This window comes from Enhydra lutris, unplaced genomic scaffold (genome assembly GCF_002288905.1).
Source record: "Enhydra lutris kenyoni isolate GAN:26980312 unplaced genomic scaffold, ASM228890v2 scaffoldscaffold9, whole genome shotgun sequence".
Taxonomy (NCBI): domain Eukaryota; kingdom Metazoa; phylum Chordata; class Mammalia; order Carnivora; family Mustelidae; genus Enhydra; species Enhydra lutris.
The window spans coordinates 11,846,407-11,873,048 of record NW_019154093.1 but is presented as its reverse complement, the minus strand read 5'-3'; the positions used below and the strand labels follow the sequence as shown (position 1 = coordinate 11,873,048).

Below are 26,642 nucleotides of genomic sequence, written 5' to 3'. Positions count from 1 at the left end.
CTTCTGAGATCTTTGTCACACCCAAAGTGAGTTCACACTTTGGTTACCTACCTTTGACAGGTGGGAAACTGCGGTGCACAAGGAGACGGGAGTTGGTGGCAGAGCGGGAACTTGCTGTCAGGGCTGTGGAAGCCCGGACGCCCCTCGCACCCCTGAGAGAGAGGGGGCAGCTTCAAAGAGGACCGAGCAATGCACATCACCATGTACCACACGCATCCTGGAGGAGAGGGGATTCCTCCCCTGTTCCCGGGCCCAGGGTACCTGCCTCAGGAGAGGGTCACTGATGGGAACTCGGGCTCTGTTGGCACTGACCAGGCTGATGAACTCCGGGCCAGGCGGGGTGCCCCCAGAGGCAGGTCACGGAGCCTTCCAACCTACTTGATTTTTGAGCCTGAAGGGCCAGTGATGTCCCCAGAAGGAAGAGACCAGGGCTCCTGCCCTGCCCCCACCTAAGACTGCATGACGGCTATGTTAGATTTTTTTCTTCTTATTTTGCAGGATCATTTTTTATGTTCCTAAAAAAAATCAAAACTAAAAATCGTAACCAGCAGCGTCGCTTCCTTGCCATTAGCACTGCTGGCCCCAGAGTCATCACCATCTCCAGCATTGCCCTGTGATGACTGCACCCCCCTCCCCCACCAATCCCACCCCTTGCGCTGTGCTGTTGTGACTCCGGCGGGGGTGGGGGGGCGGGGGTGGGGGGGTGTAGGGGTATTGGGGGGTTAGGGGGAGTTGGTGTTAGGACCCAGCAGAAATGCTTTCCCCTCCCCACTGTTTGCATTCCATTTCTCCTACCCCCAGCCCCAGGCCCATGCCAGTGCTCTCCCCCATCCTTTGCCTTTTTCCTAACCACCGCCCCCAGCCTCCACCAGGTTCCAACTGGGATCCTGTGACCTGAAGCCCTCCCCGAGTCTGCATCTCTCCCTGCCTGCTAGAGCCAGGGGCCTAGCCAGTCCTGCAAACCTCAGGCTGGGCTTTGGCCCCACAGCCCTCCTGCGGGCCCCCTCCTCAGGCCTGGCGCCCCACCCACCCAGCCGGTGGCCTGTCTGCCTTCCTGAGCTCATTAACTGCAGGTCACCGTTCAGCAGGAAAGACAAGGCGTGGGTTCTGCGGGCGTTCATTAGCCGTGAGAGGAACAGTGTGTGTGAAATTAGCAGTCACCTGAGGACCTCGATAATTTCATAATTAGGAGGCCTAATGGCTCCAGCTCTGGATGCCAAATGACTTAACCCTTTGCCTGCTGGGCTATTAACCCCCAGCCCAGGGCTGCCGGAGGGGCCTGTAGTGCCCCCTCTGCTCCAGTTCTCCTCCCTACGGCCCAGCCATGTTCATCTCTGCCACACCAGTGCCCAGCCCCCGCGCAGGCCCAGAGGGGGTGTGAAAGTAAGGTTTAGAGATTGGATGAATAAATGAATGGACGAACGAATGAGCGAGCGAGCAACCAGGTACCTGAATGGGGAAAGAATTTCAGCCCCCGCTGCAGGTGCTCAGGGGAGGAATGACTCTCCATCTGCGTGAGTAGGTGTGCGCCTGTGTGCGTGCCTGTGTGTGTGCACATGTGAACATGAGGGCCACACACACACGTGGATCTGTGATGTCTACATCCAGCTCACATCTGTGATACTCATTCTGCTGCCTCCTGTCTGGACAGAGAGTACTTTGGGAGGGGACCCCAAGTGCCTCCCTTGATGCCAGCATCTCCTGGCACCATCCAGAGAATGGTGGCTCCAGAATTTCCATAGGTAGCCCTTGCGGGGGCGGGGGCGGGGGTGGGGTGGAGAAAGGGCTTACAGAGTTTGCCCAGATCCGCATTTGCATAGCAAAGTGCACTGCTTTTTAGATTATTTTTGGAGGCTTCAGGCTACTAAGCCTGTAGCCTGGGGCAGCTGACTTTGACAGACTGCTCTCCCTCCTCCCCACCTTGCCCTAGCCCCCCCACCAACCCCCCTCCCCTGTAAGAGGTGAGGGCTGAGGAGGAGGGTGGGGAGCCCTGGGCTCCAGGCTGGTTTCCCCAATCTGGGACAACTGGTTCTGAGGCTCCGTAACCCTGCCTCACTCCCCTCATTGTGGAGCAGGAGAGTGGGTGAAGGGAGAATGAAAAACTGGGGGAAGAGTTGAGGAGAAACAATAAAGGAATGGGAAGGGAACTGAAGGAAGGAGGGAGAAGGGGAGGTGAAAGGATGGGAAGTCCCAAGAAGGTGAGAGAGAGGAGGAGAGAGACAGGAGGCGGGTGTGGGGAGAAGAGGCAAGGAGGCCCAGAGCATTATCAGCACTTAAAAAGCAGCGGCTCAGTTCTTTGGTACAAATAATGGCTTTTTATGAATAAATCATGTGTCAGACGCCTCCCAGGGAGTGGGCATGGAGGGGGGCGCGTCTGCTGGGCTCCAAGGCTGGCAGGGAAGGGCCGGTTGCAGACCCCCAGCTGCAGGGATGTTGTCCCCTTTCTCCTGATGGGGTCCAAAAGACAGACGCTGTCTCTGGAATTACCATGGGCCTGAGCCTGGCGGAGCTGTCTTTACTCTGAGGTGGTCTCCCTGCTCTGGGCTCATGAGCCTGGCCTGATCCCAGGGCTGGGAGTGTCCCTTTGCTTCCCTCCCTTCCCATCCCCCAGCAGAGCAGCCCAGAAGACGCTCCTGGCAAGGGAACACCGGCCCTGATGTACCCAGGGAGAGGTTTGCGCCAAGACAGCAGACACACCCAGAGAGGAAAACATGCAGTGCCCACAACTCACACAGGCAGACTCCACAGCCCTGGGCGCACATGTGGGCACACTAGGTGATGGATACGCTGTTATGCCTAACACACACACACACACACACACACACACACACACACACCCTCACCCAGGCATGTGCACAGACAGGGAGACCCCAACTATCACCAAGGCTGTCCCCCCTTCCCAGGCTCACGCACATGGGCCCACACAGACAGATGCATATGGCGCTACACGGACACACAGACCTGCACACGCACACCAGCAGCCCACCATCAGCTTAGGGTGGGGGCAGCTTTGCAACCCATATGGAGCCCAGACCCAGCTGGGTTGTCCTGGAGTCTGCTTGTGGGGTGGGGCTGGGGCATCTGTCCCAGGGGATAGTCCATCAGCCTCTATATGCTCCCCACCCAGTGAGGACAGCTACCACACCCCACAGGGAGGTTTGGCCTCCCAGCACTTAGCCCAGGACCTGTATAGGTCCTGCTGGCTCCAAGCTCCTTTGCTGCCACCTCCCTAGAGGCAGTGGGGGCCATGGGAAAGCCTGGGCATTGGAGGTACACAGTCTGGGCAAGAACCTTGGCTCTGGCACTTTTCAGATGTGTGACCTCACAGAAGAATTCCAATCTTGTTCACTTCTCAAAACAGATCTGAGACAGTGGCTGTGGCCCCAGCTTCTAGACCGGGAAAGTGAGGCTCCAAAAAGTAAAGGCACTAGGCCTTATTTCCAGGACCACGCTCTTTTCACAAACGCTAAGAGCTCAGTGTTCTGGTTTTCCTCCTCCTCTCCCTTTGGTGGCTCTTTCTCAGCCAGTGGGTTCCTTTTCCCGTGCCAACGTGTTCTTAGGTGTTTACCAGAGCAGACTTGGGTCGCCTACCTCTTCCTACTCAGCATCATCCCCCAAGCCTGTCTAACACCTTCATGACAACCTCGGTGCTCCTGATTCTTTAACTTCCCTCTCTAGGGTTTCTAACTCCATGATCCAGCTGGACATCTCCAGGCCACCATGCTGCCCAGTGCCAGGGACTGCCATTCACGCAGTAGCTACACTGCTGAATATCCCTCCAAAATCCCAAGGGTTCAATGGAGCCTATCTCACATGGGGCCCATCTGAGGCTAAGCGTACCATCTCCCCCAGGGCTCCTCCCACCTCAAGGCTCCCCTGCTCAGGGAATGGCGCTGCCCATCCAGGTGCCCAACTAGAAACCAGGCATCACCTGATTCTTCCCTGTCCCTCACCCCCTCATCCCAGTGATTCTATATCTAAAATACATGGGAATACATCCTTTCCCCTCCAGCCCCACTGTCCTCCCTAACCCCTCCCTGTTTGAATCACCTCCAACACCTCTGGCCTGGCCACTAACCCTCTCCCCCTTCTGGTCCATTTGCCTCCCCATCATCGGTAATCTCTCCAGTCTCTTTGCTCTAGCCACACTAAACGGCTTTTGGTTCTGGAACCCACACGATCTTGACTCCGGGCCTCTCAACAATGCCATTCCTTCGCCCTCGGAATCCCTGCCCTTCCCAATGCCAACTCACCCTTCAAGACTCAGCTGAGACAGCACCCCCTCCAGGTACCTTCCCTGGGAAGGGTGCGGCATGTCCTTCATTCCCCCAGCAGCCCGGCTCCTCCATTCATTACAGCTCTGATCCATAATTGCCTGTTTATCCACCTGTGTCCCCCGTGAGCCTCTAAGTTCCTTGAGGGCAGAGGTTGCGTCTCTGTTGCCCTCTCTGGCAGCCCCAATGCTTGGTACAAGACCTTGGCACTTAAAGGTGCTCACGAAAGCTTCCATGGATGAATGAATGAATGCAGGGCCGAGCAGTTCACATACCTTTTCTTATCTACTCCTCCACAGAAATCCATGCAATGGGTGCTATTACCCTATGGTCTAGACCAGGAAAGTAAGACATTGAAAACTTGCGCATGGGCGTAGAGCTGGCAAGTGGCAGGGAATGGATTCAAAGAGAAGTCTGTGTGCCTTCCAAGGTCTCCCTTCCCTTATCCCACCCTGCCTTCCCAAGCCATTTTCCCTTTCTGACCCTGTTTTCTCATCCGTACAATGGGAATGAAAATCATACCTAATGCAGGACCTGACACTAGCAGGTTCTCAGTGAATATCTGTGCCATCTCTCCGAACCTCTGAGGCTTATGTATTCAGGACAGAATTTCCCGCAAACCAGAAACTTCCTGCAATGCATATGCTCACAGAAACAGGTGCAGAACTCCACACGGGCACATCGCCAGCGTCCAGAACTCAGTAGGCGCTTAACCAATGTGTGTGAGCAGACAGGCATCAGGGAATGCCAACAGGGACTCAGACACAAAGCCACAATAGGGACGCAGGCACAGGGACACCCTACGATCCCTGCCAATGACCCTCCTCGGCCACCACCACCACCCCTGCTAGCCCAAGGCGCGGGAAATATTTAAAACAATTTTATTCATGAAAATATGCTGTACAATGCACTCTACACGGCCTCGACACGGCACACACGCACACGCACACGCTGACGGCACGGCCACGGTACACTGCCTACGATATGCGCCGGGGACGCCGCGCCCATAGCCCGCCCCGGCCGGACACTTATAAATACGGGAGAGGAGGCAGGACTGGAACGGAGAAAAAGGGGTGTCAGTTTGGGGGTAGATCCGGAGCTGAGGCCTGCTGGAGAGGCTGAGACCAGTACTGGGGGGTGGGAGGGGTGGGGGGTGGAAAGGGGGATTAACTCCAACCTGAGAGGAGAGGAGGAGCTAGGGCCTGCCAGGATAGGAAGGAGGGGCTGAACCATGGGATTGAGGGCTCTATGGGGGGTTTAGGGCTGAAGGAAAACAGCTCAGGGTGAACAGCCAACAGGTAGGTGTGCTTCCGGGAGGGGGTTCCTGGCTTGGGGTGGATGAGGCTAAGACCAGTGGGAAGGTGTCAACTGGGAATCAGATCCCGAGTCTGGGGTGGGTGATCCATAGCGGCGAGGGCGTCTGCAACTTGAAGGTTCAGAGACGCCACACCTCCTGGTGAGAATCCCCGACCACCGACCACCGCAGCTCACCTGGCTCCTCCCTACTCCCACCCGGCCTGAAATTCCCCCAGGCCTCCTGCCCTGGGGGGCAGGAGGAGCGGGTCTCAGGAGTTGGAGCAGGAATGGCAGGCGCCCCAGCCCCGCCCTACCGCTTCCCTTCAGCGGTCAGCCTCTGAGGGACGTCTCTAGCAGGCCTGGGGCTGTCTCCCGGATCCTCCCGTGGAGCTGGAATCGGGGATGGGGCCCAGGGAATCAGGACAGGAAGACAGAAGCCCCTTGGGGGCGGGGCGGGGCACCGGGGGCGCGGGAGGCGGCCCTCAGCCCGGCACCCAGCTCTGGTTGGGGGGCGGAGCCCCGGCCAGGCCGGGCGGCGGCGGAGGCAGGGCAGAGTCGAAGTTGAAGTCCATTTCGTCGCTGTCCATGAAGTCGTTGAGGATGATGGACTCGACGTCGCACTCGAGGCTCCCGCTGAACATGTCGAGGTCCAGGTCGGCGGGGAAGCGGTCGGGCGCGGCCCCCAGCGGCCCGGCGGCGGCCGCCGCGTATGGCCCCGGCAGCGCGTCCAGCAGGAGGCCCCCGGGCGGGGCCCCGAAGGCGGCCGCGTGGCTTGGCGGCGCCAGGCCCGCGGCGCCCGCCTCGCCGGGCAGCGTCATAAGGCTGATGGGGTGGGCTAAGGCACTGCGCGAGGGCACCGGCGGCGCGTACGGGGCCGCGCCCTTGCCGGGGTAGGCGGCGGCCGCGCCCGCCAGCGCCAGCTCCCCCGGCGCACCCAGCACCGGGCCGGGCCTGGGTGCGGGCGGCGGCGGCAGCAGCGCGGGCAGCGCCCCCGGGCGGAAGGGAGCGGCGGCCGGCGCGAAGCTGGCCTGCTTGTTCTCCTGGATGGTCTGCATGGGCAGGCGGCGCAGCGCGCCCAGCGCCGGCGGCCCGAAGCCCCCGCCCCCGCCGTAGGCGCTGCTTTTGCAGCCGCCAAAGTAGGCAGGCGTCCCCGCCCGGGCCCGAGGCCCGTACGCGTCCTGCGCGCCGTCCAGCAGGGCTTCGGGCAGCCCCGCGCCGCCGCCGTGCAGGCCCAGCGGGCCCCCCAGCTCGGCCAGGCGGGGCAGCTCCCCGGGGCAGCGCGCTCCTAGCGCGGGCGACAGCGCGCTCGCGGGGCTCGGGTACATGAGCGGCGACGACGGTGCCAGGGCCTCCAGGGCCTCGTCGTCCTCCAATTCGGCCGCCTCCCCGAGCAGGGGTCTCCCGCCGCCGCGGAAGTCTGCCCACGCCTCGTAGTCGTCGCTGGCGTGCGAGGCCGGGCTGGTGGCCCACTTGGCCGCGGCAGGCATGGGCCCCGGGGCCGGCGCGCCCGGGGGACTGTCATCGGGGCTTCGCTCAGGTGCCTGCAGCTGCTTCTTCTTGCTCGCCTTGCCCTTGATGCGCAGGAACTTGGCCCCGTTGTCCATGGACACGGCCCGCCGCCGAGGGGTCTTGCCTGTCTTCCCGCCCTCGGGGTTCAGCATCCACCAGGAGCTCTTGCCTGTGCCCTCATTCTGCACGCGGATGAAACGGGTGTGCAGCGACAGGTTATGCCGGATGGAGTTCTGTGGCCAGAGACAAGGACATGGGTGGGGGAGTGGGAAGCGAGGAGGCCATTAGAAAAGAGGAGGAAGTGATGGAAAGAGGAAGGGGGAATAAAAAGGTGAGAGAGGAGGAAGGAGAAGGGCCAGAAGGGGCAATGGGAGGAAACAGAAAATGATGAAAGGTGAATGGGGTAAAGAGAGGGAGAACAGGTGTTAAGTACCAGGTTGGACAGGAAGACCCACCTTCTAACCCAGAACCGCACCACTCTTCCCTCTCCCCAGCACCCCTTCCCCCCACAACACACACCGCCCAGAGGGAGGGGCTAGGGCTTTGGGCCTGGCGTCTCCCCAGGAGGCCTGGCAGAAGCCTGAGGGCTACTCTTAAGGAACCACAGCAAGGCCCCCTCTCCCCAGCTCAGCCAAGCCCCGCCTGGGGCTAGCCAGGCTGCCAGGGCCCCCCAGCAGATTATGTAAGGGCTCATGCCGCCGCGTGGCTCATTTGTCTGCCCCCTCCCTCCCCAGCCTGGCATGGCGCCAGGAGCCCGAAAACCCAGGACTCCAGAAATCAATCTCGCGGTGACTGATTAAGCCCTGTTTAGAACTAATTGCTCTTTCGTGTGTGGGGAGAATAAATTACCTGCTTTAATTTCGTGTCTTTAAAATGCAACTGCAGGTAGAGAAGACTGTTAACCCTTTGCTGGGAGGGCCTGGCCAGGGGTAGCAGAAAAGGCTGGGGGTCCCTAAGGTGGGTAGAGGCCTGGAACTCTTCTGAAATTTCCCCCAACTCTCCTGAGCTCCTGGGAACCGTAGCAGCCTAGATTCCCAGCAAGCCCCTCAGAGCACATCCATCAGCCATGGGGGACCTCAGACCCCACCTGTGCTCAGTGCCCACCTTCAGGCCAGCCCAGCTCTCCCGCCTGCCCTCCCTTTCTGACCACCTGGAGCAGAGGAGCTCTGCCCCCAAGCCCCTTTCTGGCAGAAGCTTCACAAAGTCGCCACACATCAGGTGGCCTGATCCCCATTTCCAACAAGAAGACCAGGGCTCAGAGAGGTCAAGTGGCTCGCCCAGGGCAGTCCAGTGCCTTCCGCTGTCGCTTGGTACCTTCGTGGGCTCCACCCCTGCCACCCATGCACACACTCTCTTCTAAATTTCTGCCATGCTAGTCTCTAGAGCTCCCCACGTCACAGCGCACTTTTGCCAAAAAGGTGGGGAGGGGTGGCGGGGCACAGCTCCCACGAACTGCCAGGGCTCTTGACTCAATGTCCTTGAGCCTCAGTGCCTCAGTGAATGCCTCTGACCAAAATGGGCCTGGTTCAGTAACCACCCCAGAAAGCTGTTAGATCACTGCGTGAGGCAATGTGTGCGGGCACGTGTTTGGTGACTGAACGGGGTGCTCCTAAAGCCTGGTTAAAGGCCTCACTCTGTCCAGAAGACCACACTTCGAGATCACCCCCCGGACCTGCTTTTTCTCTGCCTCTTTAATACCATGTCCTGGGTATAACTGCGCTAGGCACCAGCCGTCTGGGAAGCTGGCATTACCCCGTCTCACTGCACCAGGGAACAGAGGCCCGGAGGCATGATGTAATTTGCCCAGAGTCCCACAGGCAGCAAATGCCAGATAGCACCCCAGACCTAACCCAGCTCATGGACCTACTCCTAACCTATTTGTCTGCCCAGCTCCATAACCACTGACCAGTGAGGGCTCTCCCTCCTTCCCGTCAGTCTCCAGGAGGAGGGGTCCTTCCTGCTGCCTCCCTCACACTCCCAGCTCCAGGTACTGGCCTGACTGTTGAGGCACCCCGCCACCTCCCTATGGCTGCCACTTTCTGGTCTGGGGAGGTGACAGCACCAAGGCTCCTCCCAGCATTGCCCTGCCTGGCTTCTCCTGGAGCCCCGAGAAGAGGGGAGCTAGACCCCCAGGGAGTGGTGCTCCCTCCAGGAGATACCCCCTTCCCACTCCTGCCCTTGCACCTGGCTCCCCAGCCCCTCCTGCACACCTGTGTTCAGAGGCCTCAGGGGCCTCAGTTCTCCCCCAGGGGGCTGTCTGGCTTCTCGGAGGCTCCGCCTCCCAGCTTCTCCAGCTGGAGGTGGGTCAGGCAACACCTCTTTAGCGGTGTCACAGTGTGCCAGCCTGGTGCTGGGGGTGGGGTTGGGGGAGAGGAGGAAGGACGTCACCAAGTGTCAGCACCCACTCAGTACCTGCTTGTTCAGCCCGAGGTATCATAAGTCTTTGATCTCTCGTATTCTCTCCAGCTCCATACAACTCAGGGATTGTGAGCCCTGTCTCTGGATGAGGAGAGTAAGGCTCAGAGTGGTTCAGTAAGCTGCCAGTCCCACCGTTCAGATGGCAGAGGCAGGTACTGATTTCAGGTTCCTCTCACCCGGAGTCCAAAGGACATCACATTCCACCACGGCGGAGAGGACCGAGTCAGGGAATTTCCAAAGAATCTTAGGAAGCCAGGACTCTGGTGCTTCTCAAACTTTCCATGTAAACTATCCCTAGAAGCTGGCAGCATAGGAAGCCTGGGGGCATGCCTCAAGGTCAAAATTTCCTATTAAGTCTTGTGCTTCGTTTTTAGCATTCAGGGGGATTTTGCATTGCAAAATTGCATCTGAGTTTTCTGAACAGACAAATCATGTGTTTCATGTTTTTCCATGTTTCCATGTTTTCCGTGATTTGTACCAAGAGCGCCCACTCTGGGCCTGTGAAGGTTTGCACTCTTCCCCACTCTGTTCCCTGCCTGGCCAGGTACCCCTGGGACCTGGAGGCCCCAGCCTGAAACCACTGCTGGTCTGACCCAGAAAGGATGGACTTGCCCAAGGTCACCCAGGACCTGGTAGCAGAGAGGGGGTTCGAGCACAGGCCTCCTAACCCCTGGCTCGTTGCTCTTCTCACCCCACCAAGCCTCACCTGGGCAGGCCTGTTCATCTCTCCGGGCCTGTCTCCCCACTTGGGTACTGATGAGATGTGTCAGCTGTACTCCATGACCTTTTCAATCTGACACTGTAAGTTCTTGAACTCATCCAGTCCACAGGTTTTCAAACCTTTTTTATTTTTTAAGATTTTTATTTATTTATTTGAGAGACAGGGAGAGAGAGTGCCAGCAGGGGGGAGGGGCAGAGGGAGAGGGATGAGCAAGGAGCCCCATGATGCGGGGCTCCATCCCAGGACCCTGGGATCAAGACCTGAGCCAAAGGCAGACGCTTCACTGACTGAGCCACCCAAGTGTCCCAAACTTTTTTTTTTTAATAGTAGAACTCTTTGCAAATGGAATCTAATGCAAAACGGAGTGTTCCAGACACAAGCCATCAGGGAGCAGGACCGGCTCACACCCCTGGCACTCTCGCAGAAAACCAGGCCCCGGTGGAAGGATGCTGCAGGCCAGGCGGAAGGGACTGTGGACAGGACATCTGGAGGTCTGGCACACCTTGCCCGGGGTCACCTGGAGAGGGAGCCCAGAGCTGGGTAAGGACCTAGGCCTTTGCCTGTGGAGCCAGGCTGGGCACCAGCTGTGTACCTGGGCTGTGGCCCCTGAAGGCAGTCCAGGCCCTGAAGCCCAGTCTGGCTCCTCAGGGCCCAGCCACCTGGTACCACTCAGAGCTCCCAGCCAAGATCCAGAGGCAAGCACAGATCATAGCTCACCCACAGGGCCTCCTGGGAGGCCAGAGGCCACGGAGGAGGTGAGGAAGGCAGAAGAGGGAGACGCCTCTGCCAGGCAGCAGTAACCAGGGCTCCCTTTTAGAGTCGCCTAGCAACCCGCCACCACAGCCACAGCCCCGGCATGCCCAGGCTCCCCTGTGCCCGGAGCTGGGCCCAGCTTCTGGGGCCTCCCGCCTCCCATACCTCCATGCAGGCCTGGGGCAGGTTAACAGGGAGGTCAGGCCTCCCTGATTTGGGAGGGAGGCCATCTCAGGGCAGAGGGAAGGCACAGTTGACTGCATCTACGCCCATCCCACTCTCCCTTGGAACCCGGGATAGAGAGCCTGGGCCCCGGGGGCCTCACCCACCTGGGAGAGGAGCTGGTGCAGGGGAAAGCGCATGGGCTCTGGTGTTGGATCTGGATTTCAGTTTGGGCTCCCAACACCCCACGAACTGTGCAACTCTGGGGCAACATGCCTTGAACCTCTGTGTCTTCAAAGACCTAACTGCTTCCACCCTTGCCTCCCTACAGCCATCTCCCCCCAAGCAGTCCCACCCACCAAATAGCTTGGATCACATCCAGGCCTGCCCAGAATGCTCTGATGCCCCCCATCTCAGAGTAAAGAATGACAGCCTTGCCATAACCCGCAAGAGCCTCCATGACCTCTCAGTCTCCTCCCCTAAGCCTGATCTGCTCGATTCCTTCCTCCTGTTCCTTGAAACTGCTAGGCACGGTCCCGCCCTGGGGCCTCTGTCTCAAGGGAAAACTGTTCACCCAGATACCCCCATCCATCTCTCATCTCTTTCAAGTCCACGTGCAGATAGAATCTTTTGCCACGAGGCCCATCGTGACCACTCTAATCTTTTGCTCCTCCTCTCTGCCATTTCCTGACTTCCCCGACCTGCGCTCAATTTTTCTAGAGCAATAATCACTTTTTTAATTAATAGACAGTTCATATGCATATATTAAACAATTACTATGTAAGTTATATATAAATATATAATTTATTTAGAGTCTGTATTTATTATTTATTGTCTGTTGCCCCTCCCATTAGAATGTAAGTTTCAGGAGGGATTTTTGTCGATAACCTACATGTTGACTGTACCCCGTGTGTTTGATGCACACCAGGCATTTAGTAAATGTTCACTGAATGAATGAATGAGCGAGAGAGAGTGGAGGGGGTAATACTGTGTTGCAGGGAGAATTAAAGGAAACTGGGCAGAGAGAAGGGGACACAGGCAGAATGAAAGACAAGCATGGGTGGAACAAGTCAGGAACAGCCTGATCCACAGAGGGAAGCACAGAGGAGGGTCAGGGCTTCCGTGAGAAATGAGGGGACAGCCTCAGGGGGTGGCCGTGCCCCTGTTCCCCCCACTCCAGAGCCCCTCCCCCCTCCCTCCCGCTGCCCAGACAGACTTGAGTCATCTGGGCCTTGCTGGGGCCGAGGTCTCAGAGAACCTGTCCCACCGGGGCCAGAAGACACACCAGGGGCCCCAGTGGGGAGAGAACCACCTCAGTCGTGCTGCGGGTGTCCCCCCACACGGACAGGGTCTGACCCACCTGGTGCTGGCAGCTCATCGATCCAGCAGGACGCCCTCATTTATTCCCAGGACACCCTTCGCCCACGAGTAGTAATGCATTCCTCTGACAGCACAGCCCCATTTATCCAGCACCCCAGTCCCATTTATCCAGCAAGTACAACCTCATTTGCTAACAGCACTCCATTCACCTGACGGGCCCCCTCATCCATCCAGCAGGACACCCTCATTTATCCTCCAAGTCCAAGTCTCTCCTTCTGCCTGCGGTGGGCTGTGTTCTCTGCCGGGGCAACCCGCCCGGTCCAGCGGGACGTCATCTCTCCTACAAGTCCTCTTCATCCCCGGACAGGACAAGCCCATCTATCTCATAATGCAGCCTCACCTTGCCTCCGAGTACCACCTCATTCCCTGACAGTACAACCTCGTTTATCTTCCACTACAACCTCATTTCTCCTCCTCGCACAGCTCCATTCTCTGATAACTCACCCTTCTCAGAGCCAGAGCCTGCCAGAGCCCCCAGCGCAGGGGGTGGGGAGGGCGGGGGAAGAACGTGGAGACAAGAGTGGTCTCACCAGTCCAATCCCCTGCCTATAGAGGGCTGCCTGACACTATGACTCAGATGGACCCATCTCCGCCCACACCAAAAGGGCCCACGGACTCAGGAGTTCTGCACTGCCTGGCCCAGCCAGTGCCCCACCATGACCCCACTTTCCATTCTGTCCCCTCTAGGGGTCAAAAGGGCCCCCAGGATTGATTGCCTCCAGCTCCCCAGCAGGGAAAAGATCCCACCTGATTTGATCTGCAACTTTGGCTGATTTCTGTGGCCTGGATACTCCCATCGCAGCCAATTTTAAGCTGCTAGCATGACATCACTGAGTACAGAACTGGGGAGAAGTGTGCAGGACGGGCCCTTCTGAGCCAAGGCAAGCCAGCCCGAACACACCACTGGGGTGTGCTTCAAATACCAAGGCGGGAGAAGGGCACCACCTCCCCCATGCCAGACCCAGACTAGGTTCTTTAGATGCAGTCCTGGTAGCCGTCGTGCAAACAGGGACCACTTTCGTCCAAAGAGGGGAAAGTGGGCTCGGGAGAGTTCAATGACAACTAAGGCCACAAAGCTGGGCAGTCCTGGAGCCAGGTCCAGGTCTCAGAGCGGTGGGGCTCCAAAGCCAGAGCTCTTCTTACCCCCTCCCCCAAAGTGGCAGGGGACATGGTCCCGCACACCTCAGCGGCCACCCCCGCCCGCTGGGGGTTCACAAGCCCAAGCTTCCTGGCTTTCATCAGAGGCAGGAGACCCAAGTCTGGTGTGTCCCCACCCACCACAAGTCCTGTGCAACCTCCTGGCCTTCCGGACATCTGGGGAATTCCAGGACCCTGTCAGTTCAGTCCTAGGACCTGTACCCATCCGCCCAATCCCAAAGCCAGGTACCAACGCCCCTCCAGGTTCCATCACTCTCTGAGGTTCAGCCCAGCGGCTGTCTCAGGAAGCTGGCCTTGCCTGCCCACACGAGAACCCTCCGAGGCTGTGCGGCTTATCACCCCCATTCCCTTTCTGCCCACCAGGGCTCCAGCCACCCTGGATGTCTTACACTGTCTTATACAGACAGGCCTCGGCACACTCGGCTCCCACTGCCCCTCCTTCCCTCTCTGCTTGACCAGTTCCTGCTGCTCCGGCAAGGGGAGCTCTGTGTCATCTTTCTATTTCCCTCTGCAAGTCCCAAAGGTAGTAGCTCCCACCTCAGTGCCATGGCAGAAATATAACCCCAAACCCGAGGACAACTGGGCACACGCTGGCCTCCCCACTTGAACTTCGCAGGGCAACTCCCGGCTCACGGTTAGTCCACACATGCCACGGAGCACTAGGCAGCCGTGAGCCTCTCTGGCCTGGCAATTCTCTGCCCTTTCTGTTCAGCCAAACCTCAGGCCAGAGCTCCAGGCCTCGCCTTCTTCCTCCTGCCTTCCCCTCCAGTTCCTGCTGCCTCTGCCACCTCCCTACTTTTCCTCAGCGCTTCCAGACTCCTCGGGAGAATTCAGGCAAGGAAGGAAGGCAAGAAACTACCGTTTACTGAATGAACATTCATTATGTGCTGTGCACCATGCTGGCACCACACTTGAAATCTCACTGTCTTTTTAACAATCCTCTGCGTTGGTGTAGTGTGCCGATTTTACTGATTTTACTGAGGAGAAACTGAGGCTCCAAAAGACGAATGGGGCTGCCCAAGGTCACGTGGTGAAGTGGTGATGTGGGAAGGAATTCACACCCAGGGCCCTTGCCCTGCCTTCCACCTTGAGATGCCTCAAAGGAGGAGCCCAGGCCAGAGAGAAGCTCCAGGGGTGGGCCTGGGGTAGGAGTGGGGGTGGGGCAGTCCGCACTGACTCATCAAATCCTCCAAAGACTCTTTCCTCCTTCATCCAAGATTAACGGGGATCCCTAAGTGCAAAGCCATCCAGGGCCCTCCCTATCACTCTTCAATCGGAGCCCTGTCCTTCCCTCTGCAAGCATCACCTCCATACACCCCTGCCACAGGCCCTGGGAGCAGCTGCGGTGACCTCACGCCGCCCTGCCCTGGGCCCAGCTCTGGGGAGGGCCCAGCAGCTGTGCCCCAGCCCTGTAGGCTGGCTCCTGGGGGGGGAAAGAGGCAGAGTGGGCATGGCGCCAAGAGAACCATCTGCTCTCCCAGGGGCATGGCCACCCGCACAGACACTGGCCTCGCCCCCAGGGGCTGCCCTTGGCCCTCTGTCCCTATGCCAAGGGGCTCCAGGATCCCCAGGCAGCCCACCCAGACCGGGGCACCCGCCCTCATCTGCCATCTGTCTTCTGGATTCTGAGAGGTCCTTGCAGGACATGTTGGAGCATGAACGTCCCCTGAAAAATGGACAAGTGCTCAGGGTAAGCTCTGGGTGTAGAGGCCAGAGGCCAGGGCTGGGTGTGCTGAGTGCCAGCGTGCCCCAGCCCCAGCCCCAGCCTCAGCCCCAGCCTAGCTGCGCTAAGAGCCTGAGATCCCCTGGGGGGAGGGGGGCCTCCATCCCCTCACATCTGCTCAGCTGGCAGGTGCCTCTGGCAGAGGGCGAGCCCCCTTCCCCCACAGCCCCAGCTCAGGTTACAGAGAAGGCAAGGCCAGCAGAGGACAGGGGGAGGGGACAGACAGGGTGGAGGAGGCTGCAAGGCTTCCCAGAGTGTTGGGGGAGGGGAATTTCGGATCTCTAGATGGGACTCAGAGCCAGAGAGGGAAGGGCCATACCCAAGGTCACACAGCCTCCCAGTGGACAAAGAGGAGACCTCATCCAGGGGCAGGCAGCCCTGGGTTCAAGGGTGACCTTGAGCAAACCACTGCCTTCATCTGTGAAAATACGGAGCCTAAAACCTGCCTGCTAGCCTCCCAAGGCCAGGAGGAAGACTCTGTAGGCAAGAGAACGGTGGGTCATGCTAGGGGCAGGTGGAAGCTTGGACATCCTGAAGAGTTGACACCTCAGGGACAGAACGGGAGGCCTTAGAGGAAGGACCACTTGCCCCCAACACACACACACACACACACACACACACACACACACACAAACACCAACACGAGTCAGTGTCTCTCAAGGATCAGGGCCCAGGATCCCCACCCAACACAGCAGTGGGGAAGGGCTTCCTTTCCTCTCCCAGAGCAATGTACAACACAGTAAGGATGTTTGCTAGGATTTCTTAGGGACCTTATATGTAACTCTCCTGTAATTCTCACCACAAAGCTTGGACATAAATCCTATTATCATCCCATTTTGTAGAGGAGAAAACAGGCTCAGTTGCCCAAGGCCACACAGATGGTGAGCGGCCATTCTAGCTCCTCCCTTCTGCCTCCGGGACTCCTAACCGCACCACAGTCTCACCTCTAACATCCCTCAGGTCCCAAACGGTCCGCATTGCACCTCAGGCCTGCTTCTCAGACTCTCTGGACCTCTACCCTCTACACACCTTCTCCCTTGTACCCCAGTGCCAGGCCCACACTGTGTGCCCAAGCTAGTCTTGCCCCCTGTCCACACCACCTCGGAATGATCTTTCTGCCTAGATCATTCCCCAGCGTGGAGTGCCAGCTCCCTGGCCTGGTCCTCAAGACCGTTCCCTTCAGTCCTCTGCTTGCTTCCCCAGCCTCAAGTTCTGCTGTGCTCTGACCAACAGAACCGGACCCCATGGGCTCCTAAAGAGTCCTAAGGGTTTGACCGCCTTTGTCTGGTTCCCCTCCCCCCACCTCCAAATACCCATTATTTGGCCTTCCCTCATGACCCTGAGCAATCTTCATCCCCAAGTCCAATTCAGGAGACCTCATCTTATCTCCCCAGCTTGACCTGTGGGTCACTCAAGGTCAGGGAGCCAGTTTGGTTCCTCTCAGCAGCACTGTAGTGGGTGGCTGACAGGTGTAAGCCTGGACTAAAGTGAACGGAGAAAGCTGTCATCAGCCTTGGGCCTGCAGATGAGGTGAGGGAGGAGGCAGTGAACACCACAGCACATTGGTCTGGCCTTGCCCTTGGGGAGCTCTGTGTGAGAGAGGGAGCCATGTGCCCCTGGAGCCATTTCTCCGCCCCCCCCCCGCCCCCGCCAACCCCAAGACTGGAAGGCTCAGGGCCGAAGTGGGGGGAAGGCCTGGCAGGGAGTGAGGGGTGTGTGTGAGCTTGGATTGACCTGGCCTGAACACTGGGCTAGGGAAGAGTTAGCCCCAGGAGTTTTATTTCTGTCACTTACAGCAGGATACAGTAAAAGCCACTTTCCTTCTCCAGCCTTAGTTTCCTCCCAAAACAGGGAAAGTCACAGTAGCGACTTCACAGGGTGCTGCAAGAATTAGAAGAAAGCATGTGTATAATGGTAGCCGGAAGCTGAATACTGGGCTAGCATAGTTCAGTGGGGCTGATTCAAGGGTCAGAAGAGCGGAGTGATGTGGCTGGAGAAAATGACTGGGAGCAGGGGGCCAAGGCCTTGAATGTCATGCCAGGTGAGGCCCCCGGACGGGATCCTGTAGGGATAGCACTGAGCTGGACACACAGGGAGCTATCCGAAAAGAGGGGCTGTGACTCTCAGGTCCTTACTGGGCCAGTTCCAGATGCTTGCTGAGTCTTTATGCCACAACAAATCCTCCTGCAGCCAAAGGCCCTCAGTGGCAGAGGGCTTCTGCCCCAGCTGCAGGCTCCATCCTCTCCAGCTGTGTTCTATACAGCGCGACTCCTAAGACAGGAGGGTGATGGTGTTGGGGCTGGGGAATCCGGTGTTGAAGCTGACTACATGGCCTATAATTCTCTGGAGGACCCAAAAAGAGTGAGGAGGAGGGGAAGGGGCTCCACCGGGGCAGCCTACTTAGAGAAGAAGCTGGTCTACACTGGGAGCAGAAGGGAGGGACAATTAGGAGTCTGGGACACCTCCACGAAGGCATTGGCGCAGAATCTAGGTCCATCAGTAGACAGACCTATTAAAATCAGACCCTCTGAGGGTCTGATAGAGAGGGTCTGAGATGGGAACTGGAAAACTCTTATTTAAAAGCTTCAAGGTGACTCTGATCATCAACCAGTTTTGCCAACAATGAAGGATTTGAAAATAGGCAGGAATTCTCGGAGAGATGTGGTGGGTTCCAGAATCTCCTGGGAGGTGGGCCTGTATTTAATCCACCTGAGCACCCAGCCCAGTTTCTGAGGGGTGACCCAAGGGGTCTGTCCAAGAGTCAGGAGCTGCCTCAATGAGCATCTGACAAAGGCAGGGCGTGCGAGGTGTAAAGGTGGCAAAGCAAAGGGTCCCTGAGATCACAGGCAGCACAGAAAGCAGGAGGGAGGGGAGGGCCCGGCCAAGGCCAGCTGAGGGCCCAGGAGTCCATACAGAGCTGTCCAAGCCTGGCTGGCTCCCAGGGGGACACTGAGGAGCCCCTGAGGGTTCTGGAGCACAAGAGAGCCTTGGGGCAGGAGGGCTGGTGTGCATAGGGCTGAGACCGCACAGCACTGGGAGAAACAGGGGACAGATAGGTTTGTGTCTAAATCAGGCTCAGCCTCGTCCTGGCTATGCTGCCCTGGCCCAGTGACTTCACCCTTCTTGGCCTCCATTTCCTCAACTGCAAAATGGGGCTATTAACACATATCTGGCAGGGTCCAGGGAGGATGTAAAAAGAGAATGTATGTGAAGTGCCCAAAGGCCTAGCACCCAGACGTTAATTCTCTTAATTCTGGTTCCCCTTCCCACAAGAGGCACCCCCCCCTTAGAGACCAGAGAGGTTTCTCTGCAAAGAGGGAGGCCCCAGGGGGAGGTTGTGGGAGGCCCCTCCCCCACACGCCACCTGGCCCCCCTCCCACCTCCACATATGGGTTGGGGGGTGGGAGAGGCAGCAAACAGCCAAACCCTCCCAAACAGGAGTTGGTTTCCATGGTAACCAGGGTGCCAGGAGGAAAGGGGGGCCGCTCCAGATCCAGCTGTCCCCCTGAGCACCCTACTCAGGCCCCAGAGCCTTAGTTAGTGCCCACCTAACACCCTGCACCCCCCATCTCTCTGCTCTGGGGGCCCACTGAGACTGCCATGAGTACTCTCTTTATTGTGTCCAAAGTCCATTTGCCACCTAGGTATTGCCAGGGTCAGAGTAGGCATCTGCAAGCAGAAATCCCAAGTTCAAGTCCATCCACACCTGTAATCACATGCTTGCACCCCTGAGAAGTCCCATCAGTACGTTGTGCCCTGGGTCTCACAGCTCCTTGAACCAGAGTGTTGGTCGGTTACAGACTTCAAAGAACCAGGGATCCAGTTAAGGCCCTTTGGACACCAATCTCATCGGGGATGAGAATGGGAAAGAATTTGCTCTAGTTCACACACACCTGATCAGGCTCCCTTAGGGGGGCTCTGTGGGTGCTCTGTCCACTCTCAAAGGCTCTGGACTCTGCAACTCCAGCGGACCCAAACAGCTGAACCAACACACCAGGAGAGGAGCACGGCTCCAGTGGGTTGGACGGCTGCCAGGGAAAAGGAAGGAAGTGCTAACAACTTTTAAGACCTGTCTGGCAACAGAATGGGCAGTCCCAGAGGCCAGTGCACTCAGTCACTACAGTGTGTGAGAAGGGGACTGAGCTGGGCAAGGAGGCGTGCAAGGTAGTGTTGGGTTCCATGACTCCCCACTTCCCCTAGAGACACAAAGTCGGATTTGGAGGTGGAAGGAGTGAGCCCCAATGCATGACCTGTCTCCCATGTACCCATCCCCTAGTTGGGAGGCAGGCTCACAGGCTGCACATAGGGAGGGGCTGCTGGTGAGCCGTCCACAAGGTAAGGGAGACAGTGAGGAGAAGAGGGGGCTCCCCTGGCTATAGCCAGTACACCTATATCCTAGAAGCTTATGGCCACACCCAGTTCATGATCACCACTGCCTCGCCCCTCACAAGACCCAGACAGAGGGGCTTCCACAGCCCCCAAGACCCCGTGTGGCGGCCACCACCAGCTGCCACTTGAAGACAAGACTCTGGATTGCAAGGAACACACCTGCACCCTTTCAAAACCCAAACACAAGCCCTCTCCTCCAGCCCCAGTGGCACAGAAAAAGTTTGAGTTTTGGGGTCAGAAGGGGGTTCGATTCTCAGGGCAGACACTTCCTAAGGCTGTGACCCCAGGGCAAGTCACTTCTCCACTCCGGAAGATAGGGATGCTAATACACACCCCCCCCCCAACCAAACATGGTGGCCAGGATGTGAAGGGATCTGCGCTGGGCTAGGGGGCGCCTCTTTCCAGGCCCTCTAGCCCTCCCAGGCCCTGCCAGAAGCCCCCAACTCCAGTCAGTCCTGAAGCTGAAGTCCTCTGGGTGTGCAGAGAGGGGGGCCCCCAACCCACAGAAAGTGGGGGCTGGGGGGTGCTGAACTTTCGAACCCGCAAACCCCCCGCGCCGTTCATTACCTTAACACGAGTTAAAAATAACCGTCTCATCTCTTTAAATTAGTCTGTCTGCAATTACCGCCTGGCACGGCGCTGCCCGCCATCGTCCCGCTGGAGCGGCGCCAGGTGGCAGGCGGGGCCCTCACCCTGTCTGTCCCTCTGTCTGTCTGCCTGCCTCTCCATCCCTCCTTCTCCCCGCAGCTACCCCAGGGGCCTCCCCGCGACCCAGACTCCGGCGCTCCCCAAGTGGCGCAGGGAGGGGGCCGGGCCTGGGGCTGGCTGGCAGGAGCGCGGGGGCCGGCGGAGAGCAAGGGGACTGGGGTGGGGGCTCCGGAGCAGGGCGGCGGGGGAGGGGCGCCGGGAGGCCCGGGAAGCCGGAAGGGCCCGCAGCGCGCCAGCGCTCGTGGGTGGGTGTGAGCAGGTGGCCGTGGGAGTCTGCCGGGCGTGCCAGCAACTGTGCCAGGAGCGGCTGGCACGGGCTCGTGCCCAGGAGGCGGGCAGCTGCCAGCCCCCCGCTCGTGCGCGGCGGGGGGTGAGGACACCCCCCAACCGGGGCTCACACCGCCTCCTCCCGCACCCCCACCAACCCTTGGGGCTGGGGATCCCCGGAGGACAAAGAAGGAGGAGGGAGCCCTTCTGGAGCAAGCTGGAGGGAGGAGAGAAGGGGGAGCCCTCTGCACTCACATCCACTGCTCAGCCTGTCTGTCAGAGGACCCTCCTCTTGGCCTCTCAGTCCCTCCTTCCACCCCACCTAAGACCTGCTGCCCAGCCTGGGCCAGATGGGGGTAGCACCCTCCCTCCTGATCCCATCCCCCAACCGCAGAGCTGCTCTAGGCCCTGAGGGAGAAGGGAAGTCCCCATCCACTGTGCTCCTCCCCCATCAAGCCTGGGGACAGGAATGGGAGGTGCCCAGGCCTGGCCTGGGAGCTCCCAGGGGAGCTGGCAGCCAGGAAACACAAAAGCAGGCAGAACAACTCCAGGGGCGCTAAGTGGAAGGAGCACCAGGACCCAGAGCAGTCTGGAAGGCTTCCTGGAGGAGTCCTGTTGCTAGGCAAGGTGGGGCTGGAGCATCTGGGAGGAAGTGGGAGGCTCTACCTGCATGTCTGACCTCCACACTTTTAGGACACCGAAGAGGGAGGGGAACCTCCTGTCCCAGCCCTCATCCAGGGCCTGCAGACCCTCTGTCCTGAGAGAAACAGTAGCAGCCTCTTCGGAGGCAGTGGAGTTCCCAGCACCAAGGCCAGCCTCTCTGCAGGCTTGAGGCTGTTGGGGGTCCTGCACCTGCTGCTGGTCTGGCCTCCTCCTGTTCCCATCAGCAGCACCTCTGACTACCTCCCTGAGTCCCAGGTGGGACCACAGGGTGAAAGCCAAGCACCTGGGCCCTTCCTGATCTGGCCCACTCCCTTTCCCATGCCACCTCCCTGCCATTCCTAGGAGCCGCCCAATCCTCTCATCTCCTACAGTTCTGCCTCCTTGCCCTTGCATCTCCGTTCAACATCCCTTGAGAGACTTTCTCACACATTCGGCCCCCAATGAAGACAGCCCAGATCAAGTGCCACCTTCTCTGGGAGGGTTTGCCTGGGCTCCCAGGGGATCTAACCCGCCTTCCCTGTACCTTCCCCCACCTCTGGCCCTTCCTGGCTGTAAAACACACAGCCTGGGTGTGGAGCCCTGATGCCTCCTGAAGGCAGGTCTGATGCCTTCCCCTTTGGTCCCCCACCCTCCCTCTAACATAGGGCTCTCAGTATATCCCAGGAATTCAGGTCCACACTTATGTGGGGGAGGGGAGGGAGGAAGGAACAATGGGCCCCAGCCCCAGCCCTAGCCCCAGAGGTATACCACAGACTCCACACCCTCTGCTAAAGCACGGGCTGGCTTGGGGCTGGGGCTGGTCCCTCCACCAGTTCTCTGGAGGGACTGAATGGGAATGGGGGCAGGGGTAGGAATGAGAGGAGAAAAAGGATTGGGTGTGGGGTAGAATGGGAAAGGCCAGAGGTCCCTCTGAACAGCCCTCCTCTAGTGTCTGGGTGGTCTCAGCCAGGCCCTGGGTCGGGAGCCCAAGCCTCAGGCTCCCTCTCCCATGCCCCAGCCCAGGACCAGCCTTCCAGGGCACCTTCCTTCCTGAGCCAGGTACAGGGAGAACCAGTGTGTCCCCAGCAGCGTGGTGCAGTGGAAACCACTTCCAAGGGGCAGGCAGGAGATGGGGGGCCATCGCCCGGCACCTGCAGCTCACCAACAACCTGAGGAGTTCCATCCCCTTCTGGGGCCTCAGGCTCCCCGTTGTCCGAGAAATGAAGTCCGGGGACTAAATTATCTCCGAGCACGTTCCCAGTCACATTCTAGGATTTAGACCTGCCCCTGTTCAAAAGCTGTCTGTGTCCCCCTCCCACACCCAGTGCCAGCAGGATACTATTCCAGAGGCTGTGTGGGGCCTTGGAGGGAGACACACCTGGATTGAAATCCAGCTCTCCCATCTACTGACTGTGCAACCTTGGGCAGTTCACTCCTCCACTCTGTGCCTCAGTGCCCAGCTCTGTGAACGGTGACAATGAAACCTACCTCAAGAACTGCTGAGAGCATTAAGGAGACACCTGGCACAGATGCCTGAAGGTGGCTGACACCAGGCCCCTAGCAGCCCCTGGATGCCCTGGCTTGGCCCTGAGACCCTCATGAACTGCAGTTCTCCCTCAGCTTCTGGTCTCACGTCTTCTCTTGCCATCTTCCCCCACCATTCCTGGTCCCTCAAGCTCAAGTGGGGCTCCACCCCCTACAGGAAGCCCTCCTGGCTTACTCTGGTCCACAGTACCCTCCCCAGCCTCTGCACCCTCTGCACCAGCCACCCGTTCCTTCACACTCTCACCAGACATTCACCTGTGGCTCCTTGGTGCCAGGCTCTATGCTGGGTGCCATGGGCACGGAGACTACTCTGCCACTGCCACTGTCTTCTAATGGTTGGGTGGGGAGGGGAAATGCGACAGGACACAAAAGACTGAGCCCTATCACAGGCAAGGAGAGGACCAGGGAAGAGGAAGTCATTAGCTAGCTAAAAAGGGTCAGGGAAGGCTTCCTGGAAGAGGCATCTGAACTTGTGCTCTTGAAGACAAGAAATACATCTACAGGGAGAAGTGAAAGGTGGGAGAGTGTGTGGGGACAGGGACGGGGGTGGAAGCAAATCCCAAGGGCAGTACCCACTTAGGAGGAGTAAGTGTTCTCGTGGGAGCTGAACCCAAGAAGATGGGAGACTCATGGGTGCTCCTCCAACCTGTACCTCCACCCTGTAGTGGCCAGAGAGAGCCAGAGAAGATGCCAGCATGAAACCTGAGAGCCATGGGCCCCCAGGTCAGAGTGCTGTGGCCCCTACAATGCAAACCACTGGGCGACCAGAGCTGCTCATGTCTACCAGCCTCCCCTCCTCCTCTGGCACCCCTCCTTCCGCTGACCTGTCTGCAGCCACTACCAGGCACTGCTCCCTCCCTCCATGTAAGCATGCCTCCCTTGCAGAGACCCCTCTCCCATAGGAAGCCTAACAGCTCCCAGGCCCTAGGCACAGACCCCTCCCTCTCCCCCAAACCTCCTCCTCCTCCTGCAAAGGCATCGACTATCCCCATTCCCCAACAAGATGGTCAGAGAAGGGTCTGGAGGCCACAATCTAGTCAAGCCCTTGTCCTCTCCCAAGATGGCTCCCCCCTTTCCACTGGATGGCACTGAGGCCTCCCTAGGGTGCCCCCTCCCCTCCCCTCTCCCCAAATGCATCTGGGCTCAAAAAGCCAGGGAAATGGAAGCCAGACAGCCTAGGGTGGGAAGGGACAGATCCCCAGCCCTCAATACCCTGCCTTCATACCGGCAGAGGTCATCCCCAGCCCACCATGCTGATCCAGGGAAAGGGGGACAGCAGCTGCCCCATAGAGAACTCAGATTCCAGGTCACCTGACCAGTTCCCCACCCCAGGCTGGCTGGTGCCCTAGGGTGAACTCTTGGCACCACAGGAAGAAGGGTTCAGGGTTTCACTCCTTGCCCTGGGGCCAGCTCCAGGGAAGGTAGTGGGAAAGATCTGGGGAGAAGGCAGGCACTGGCCCCAGGCCATTATTCCAGCTCTTTAAGGAGGGTGCCCCGGTGAAGAGGGTAAAACAAGAGTAACACACAAAGCAAACTCGCAGGGTCTCAGTGGGGGCCCCTAATATCCGAGGTCTCCCAGTCGGTTCCTCTGCCATGCCGCCGTGGACAGGGTGGGGGTGTCCCTCGGGGGTGCCTCAAAGTGGCAGTCCCTTGTCACCTCACCAGACCTCCCACCCTGCATCCAGAGCACGCACACAGCTGCTCCCAGCACGCCCCCGCCTGTCTGCGGGCCGGCCCCACTCCCCAGGCACACACTCTGTGACCCCTAGGGGTGCCCCAGGGCCTCCCTCCCGACGGCTAGTCGGGGCCCCGGACGCACCTCGCAGCCCCAGGAAGCCCTAGCCGACGACCCCAGCCCCCCTCCCCAGCCGGACGCTCCCACCTTCCAGCCGGCCGAGCTGTTGCTGTCGCCTTTATCCTTGAAGTAGGGCACGTAACGGACCATCCAGTCGTAGATCTGCGAGAGCGTGAGTCGCTTGTCCGGGGCGCTCTCGATGGCTTTGGTGATGAGGTCGGCGTAGGACAGGTTCCCCCACGCGTTCCGCCGGGAGCTCTTCGCTTTCCGCAGCGGTCCGACCTCCGCGCCCAGCGGCGGTGCTGGGGCCATCGCCGGGGCCGTCGCCCGGCGCTCCGGCCCGCAGTCCTCGGCGCCCTCTGCCACCCCTGAACCCAGCGCTCCGTCCTCGTCGCCGGCCAAGTCGGGCTGCGGCAGGGGCCAGGTACACGAGCGCGGCCGGCTCTGCGGCGCGAAGTCGGGGTCCACGTCCACCTGATGCGCTCGCAGCTTCGCAGCCATGGTCCCGCCCGGCTCGGGCGAGGAGGGGAGGGAGACTCCGCGGAGGGTGGGCGGGCGGCTCCGGGATCTGCGCGCCCCGGGGAGGCCCGCGGGAGGGGTCCCTGGCGGCGCCGGCTCAACCGCGGGGCGCCATGGGCCGGGACGCGGAGACAGGGGGCTGGACGCTCTGGGAATCCCGAAGGGAGGGAAAGATGGGGGCAGCGAGGGAGCGGCAGCCCCGGAGCCCGGCGGGCACACACCTCGCCCAGCTCCGCTTCTAGCACCTGCCGCCTGCTTGCGCCTGCAGCCACCACCGCCACCGTCGCTGCCGCCGCTCCCCCGGCGCCGGCCCCGCGCGCGGGCCCCGCTCTCCCGGGACGAGGCCGGATTGCACCATGCCGGAGCCCGAGTCCGTGCCGGAGCCCGCGCCGCCGCCGCCGCCGCCGCCCCGTGAATGCCGCCGCCGCCGCCGCCGCCGCTCCGGCTCCAGCGCCAGCTCCCGCGCCTGCCGCGCTCAGCGCCGGCTGCACCTCGGGATGGGCGGGGGACGGGGAGGGGGCGGGCCCGGCGCGGGAGGGGGCGGGGCGTGCCCGCCCGCGGCCACGGAATCCTCTGCTTGCCCGGGTGCCCCGCCTGCGGGCTGGGGGTTGGGGCGCGGGGCTCCCTGCTCCGGGCGACCCCGCCGCAGCCCCCGTGCGCAACAGCGCCGCCTACCGAGCAGGGGAGGAGAGGCGGGAGCGACCCCGCCCCCTGCTCGGCGCTGGGGGAGGGGGATGCGGGGGCGGGGCCCGATCTCTCTCATTGGTCCGCAGCCGAGCTGTCCCGCCCACGGACTCGGCAGGATCCCTCCCAGAAGCGCGTCAGCGGGTTATTGTTACAACCCGGGGTTTCCCGGGGCAACGGGGAAGGGGCGGGGCTCAGAGCATTTGGCTCCGCCTACCACTCCCGAGGGGGGCGTATTCCGCCCCCTGATTCTAGACCCCTTGGTTTCCAATCTTTGAAACCTGATAGGGCAGATGATCCGGCTCTCCTTTGTGCCCTGGACTGGGCTGGGGAAAGGGAAGGGATCAAGAATATCAGAGTTTGGGGCCACATTGGCCACAACTGCAGCTTCTCCATCTGCAGATGGGTTGGTTCTTCATGGGCTCTTAGGGGACCTGTGGACATAGTTTTAGAGCCTTGGTTCTTAGTTTAACGTGTAACAGAATCAACCTGGAGAGCTTGTTAAAACATTGCTGGGCCCCAGCCCAGTAAGTCTGGGTTGGGGCTCAAGACTTTGCGTTTCTAACAAGTTCCCAGGTGATGCACCCAGGACCACACTTTACAGACCAGTTTCATACGCTCAGGGAGGCTTTTGCAGCGGCTGTTGAACAAGCTCTTGCCCCAGAGTTCATCCTGTTTGGGGAGAAACTTCTCATTTAT

At 59.7% G+C, this 26,642-nt stretch overlaps 1 protein-coding gene across 1 annotated transcript; it reads right to left on the bottom strand.

Annotated features, from left to right (window-relative positions):
• Positions 1-6,052: 6,052 nt before the first annotated feature.
• On the bottom strand, positions 6,053-25,241 carry LOC111142834 (forkhead box O6). The gene is made up of 2 exons (XM_022496156.1): positions 24,828-25,241; positions 6,053-7,312 (listed from the first exon to the last, which is right to left on the bottom strand). The coding sequence occupies exons 1-2, from the start codon at positions 25,239-25,241 to the stop codon at positions 6,053-6,055; spliced, it is 1,674 nt and encodes a 557-aa protein (XP_022351864.1).
• Positions 25,242-26,642: the final 1,401 nt, after the last annotated feature.

What these genes read in the sequence shown, in the direction of transcription:
- LOC111142834 (XM_022496156.1), bottom strand. Translation starts at nt 25,241, where the DNA reads ATGGCTGCGAAGCTGCGAGCGCATCAGGTGGACGTGGACCCCGACTTC. An exon ending in ACAGCTCGGCCGGCTGGAAG is followed by an intron (nt 7,313 to 24,827) that starts GTGGGAGCGTCC and finishes CTCTGGCCACAG; the next exon opens with AACTCCATCCGGCATAACCT.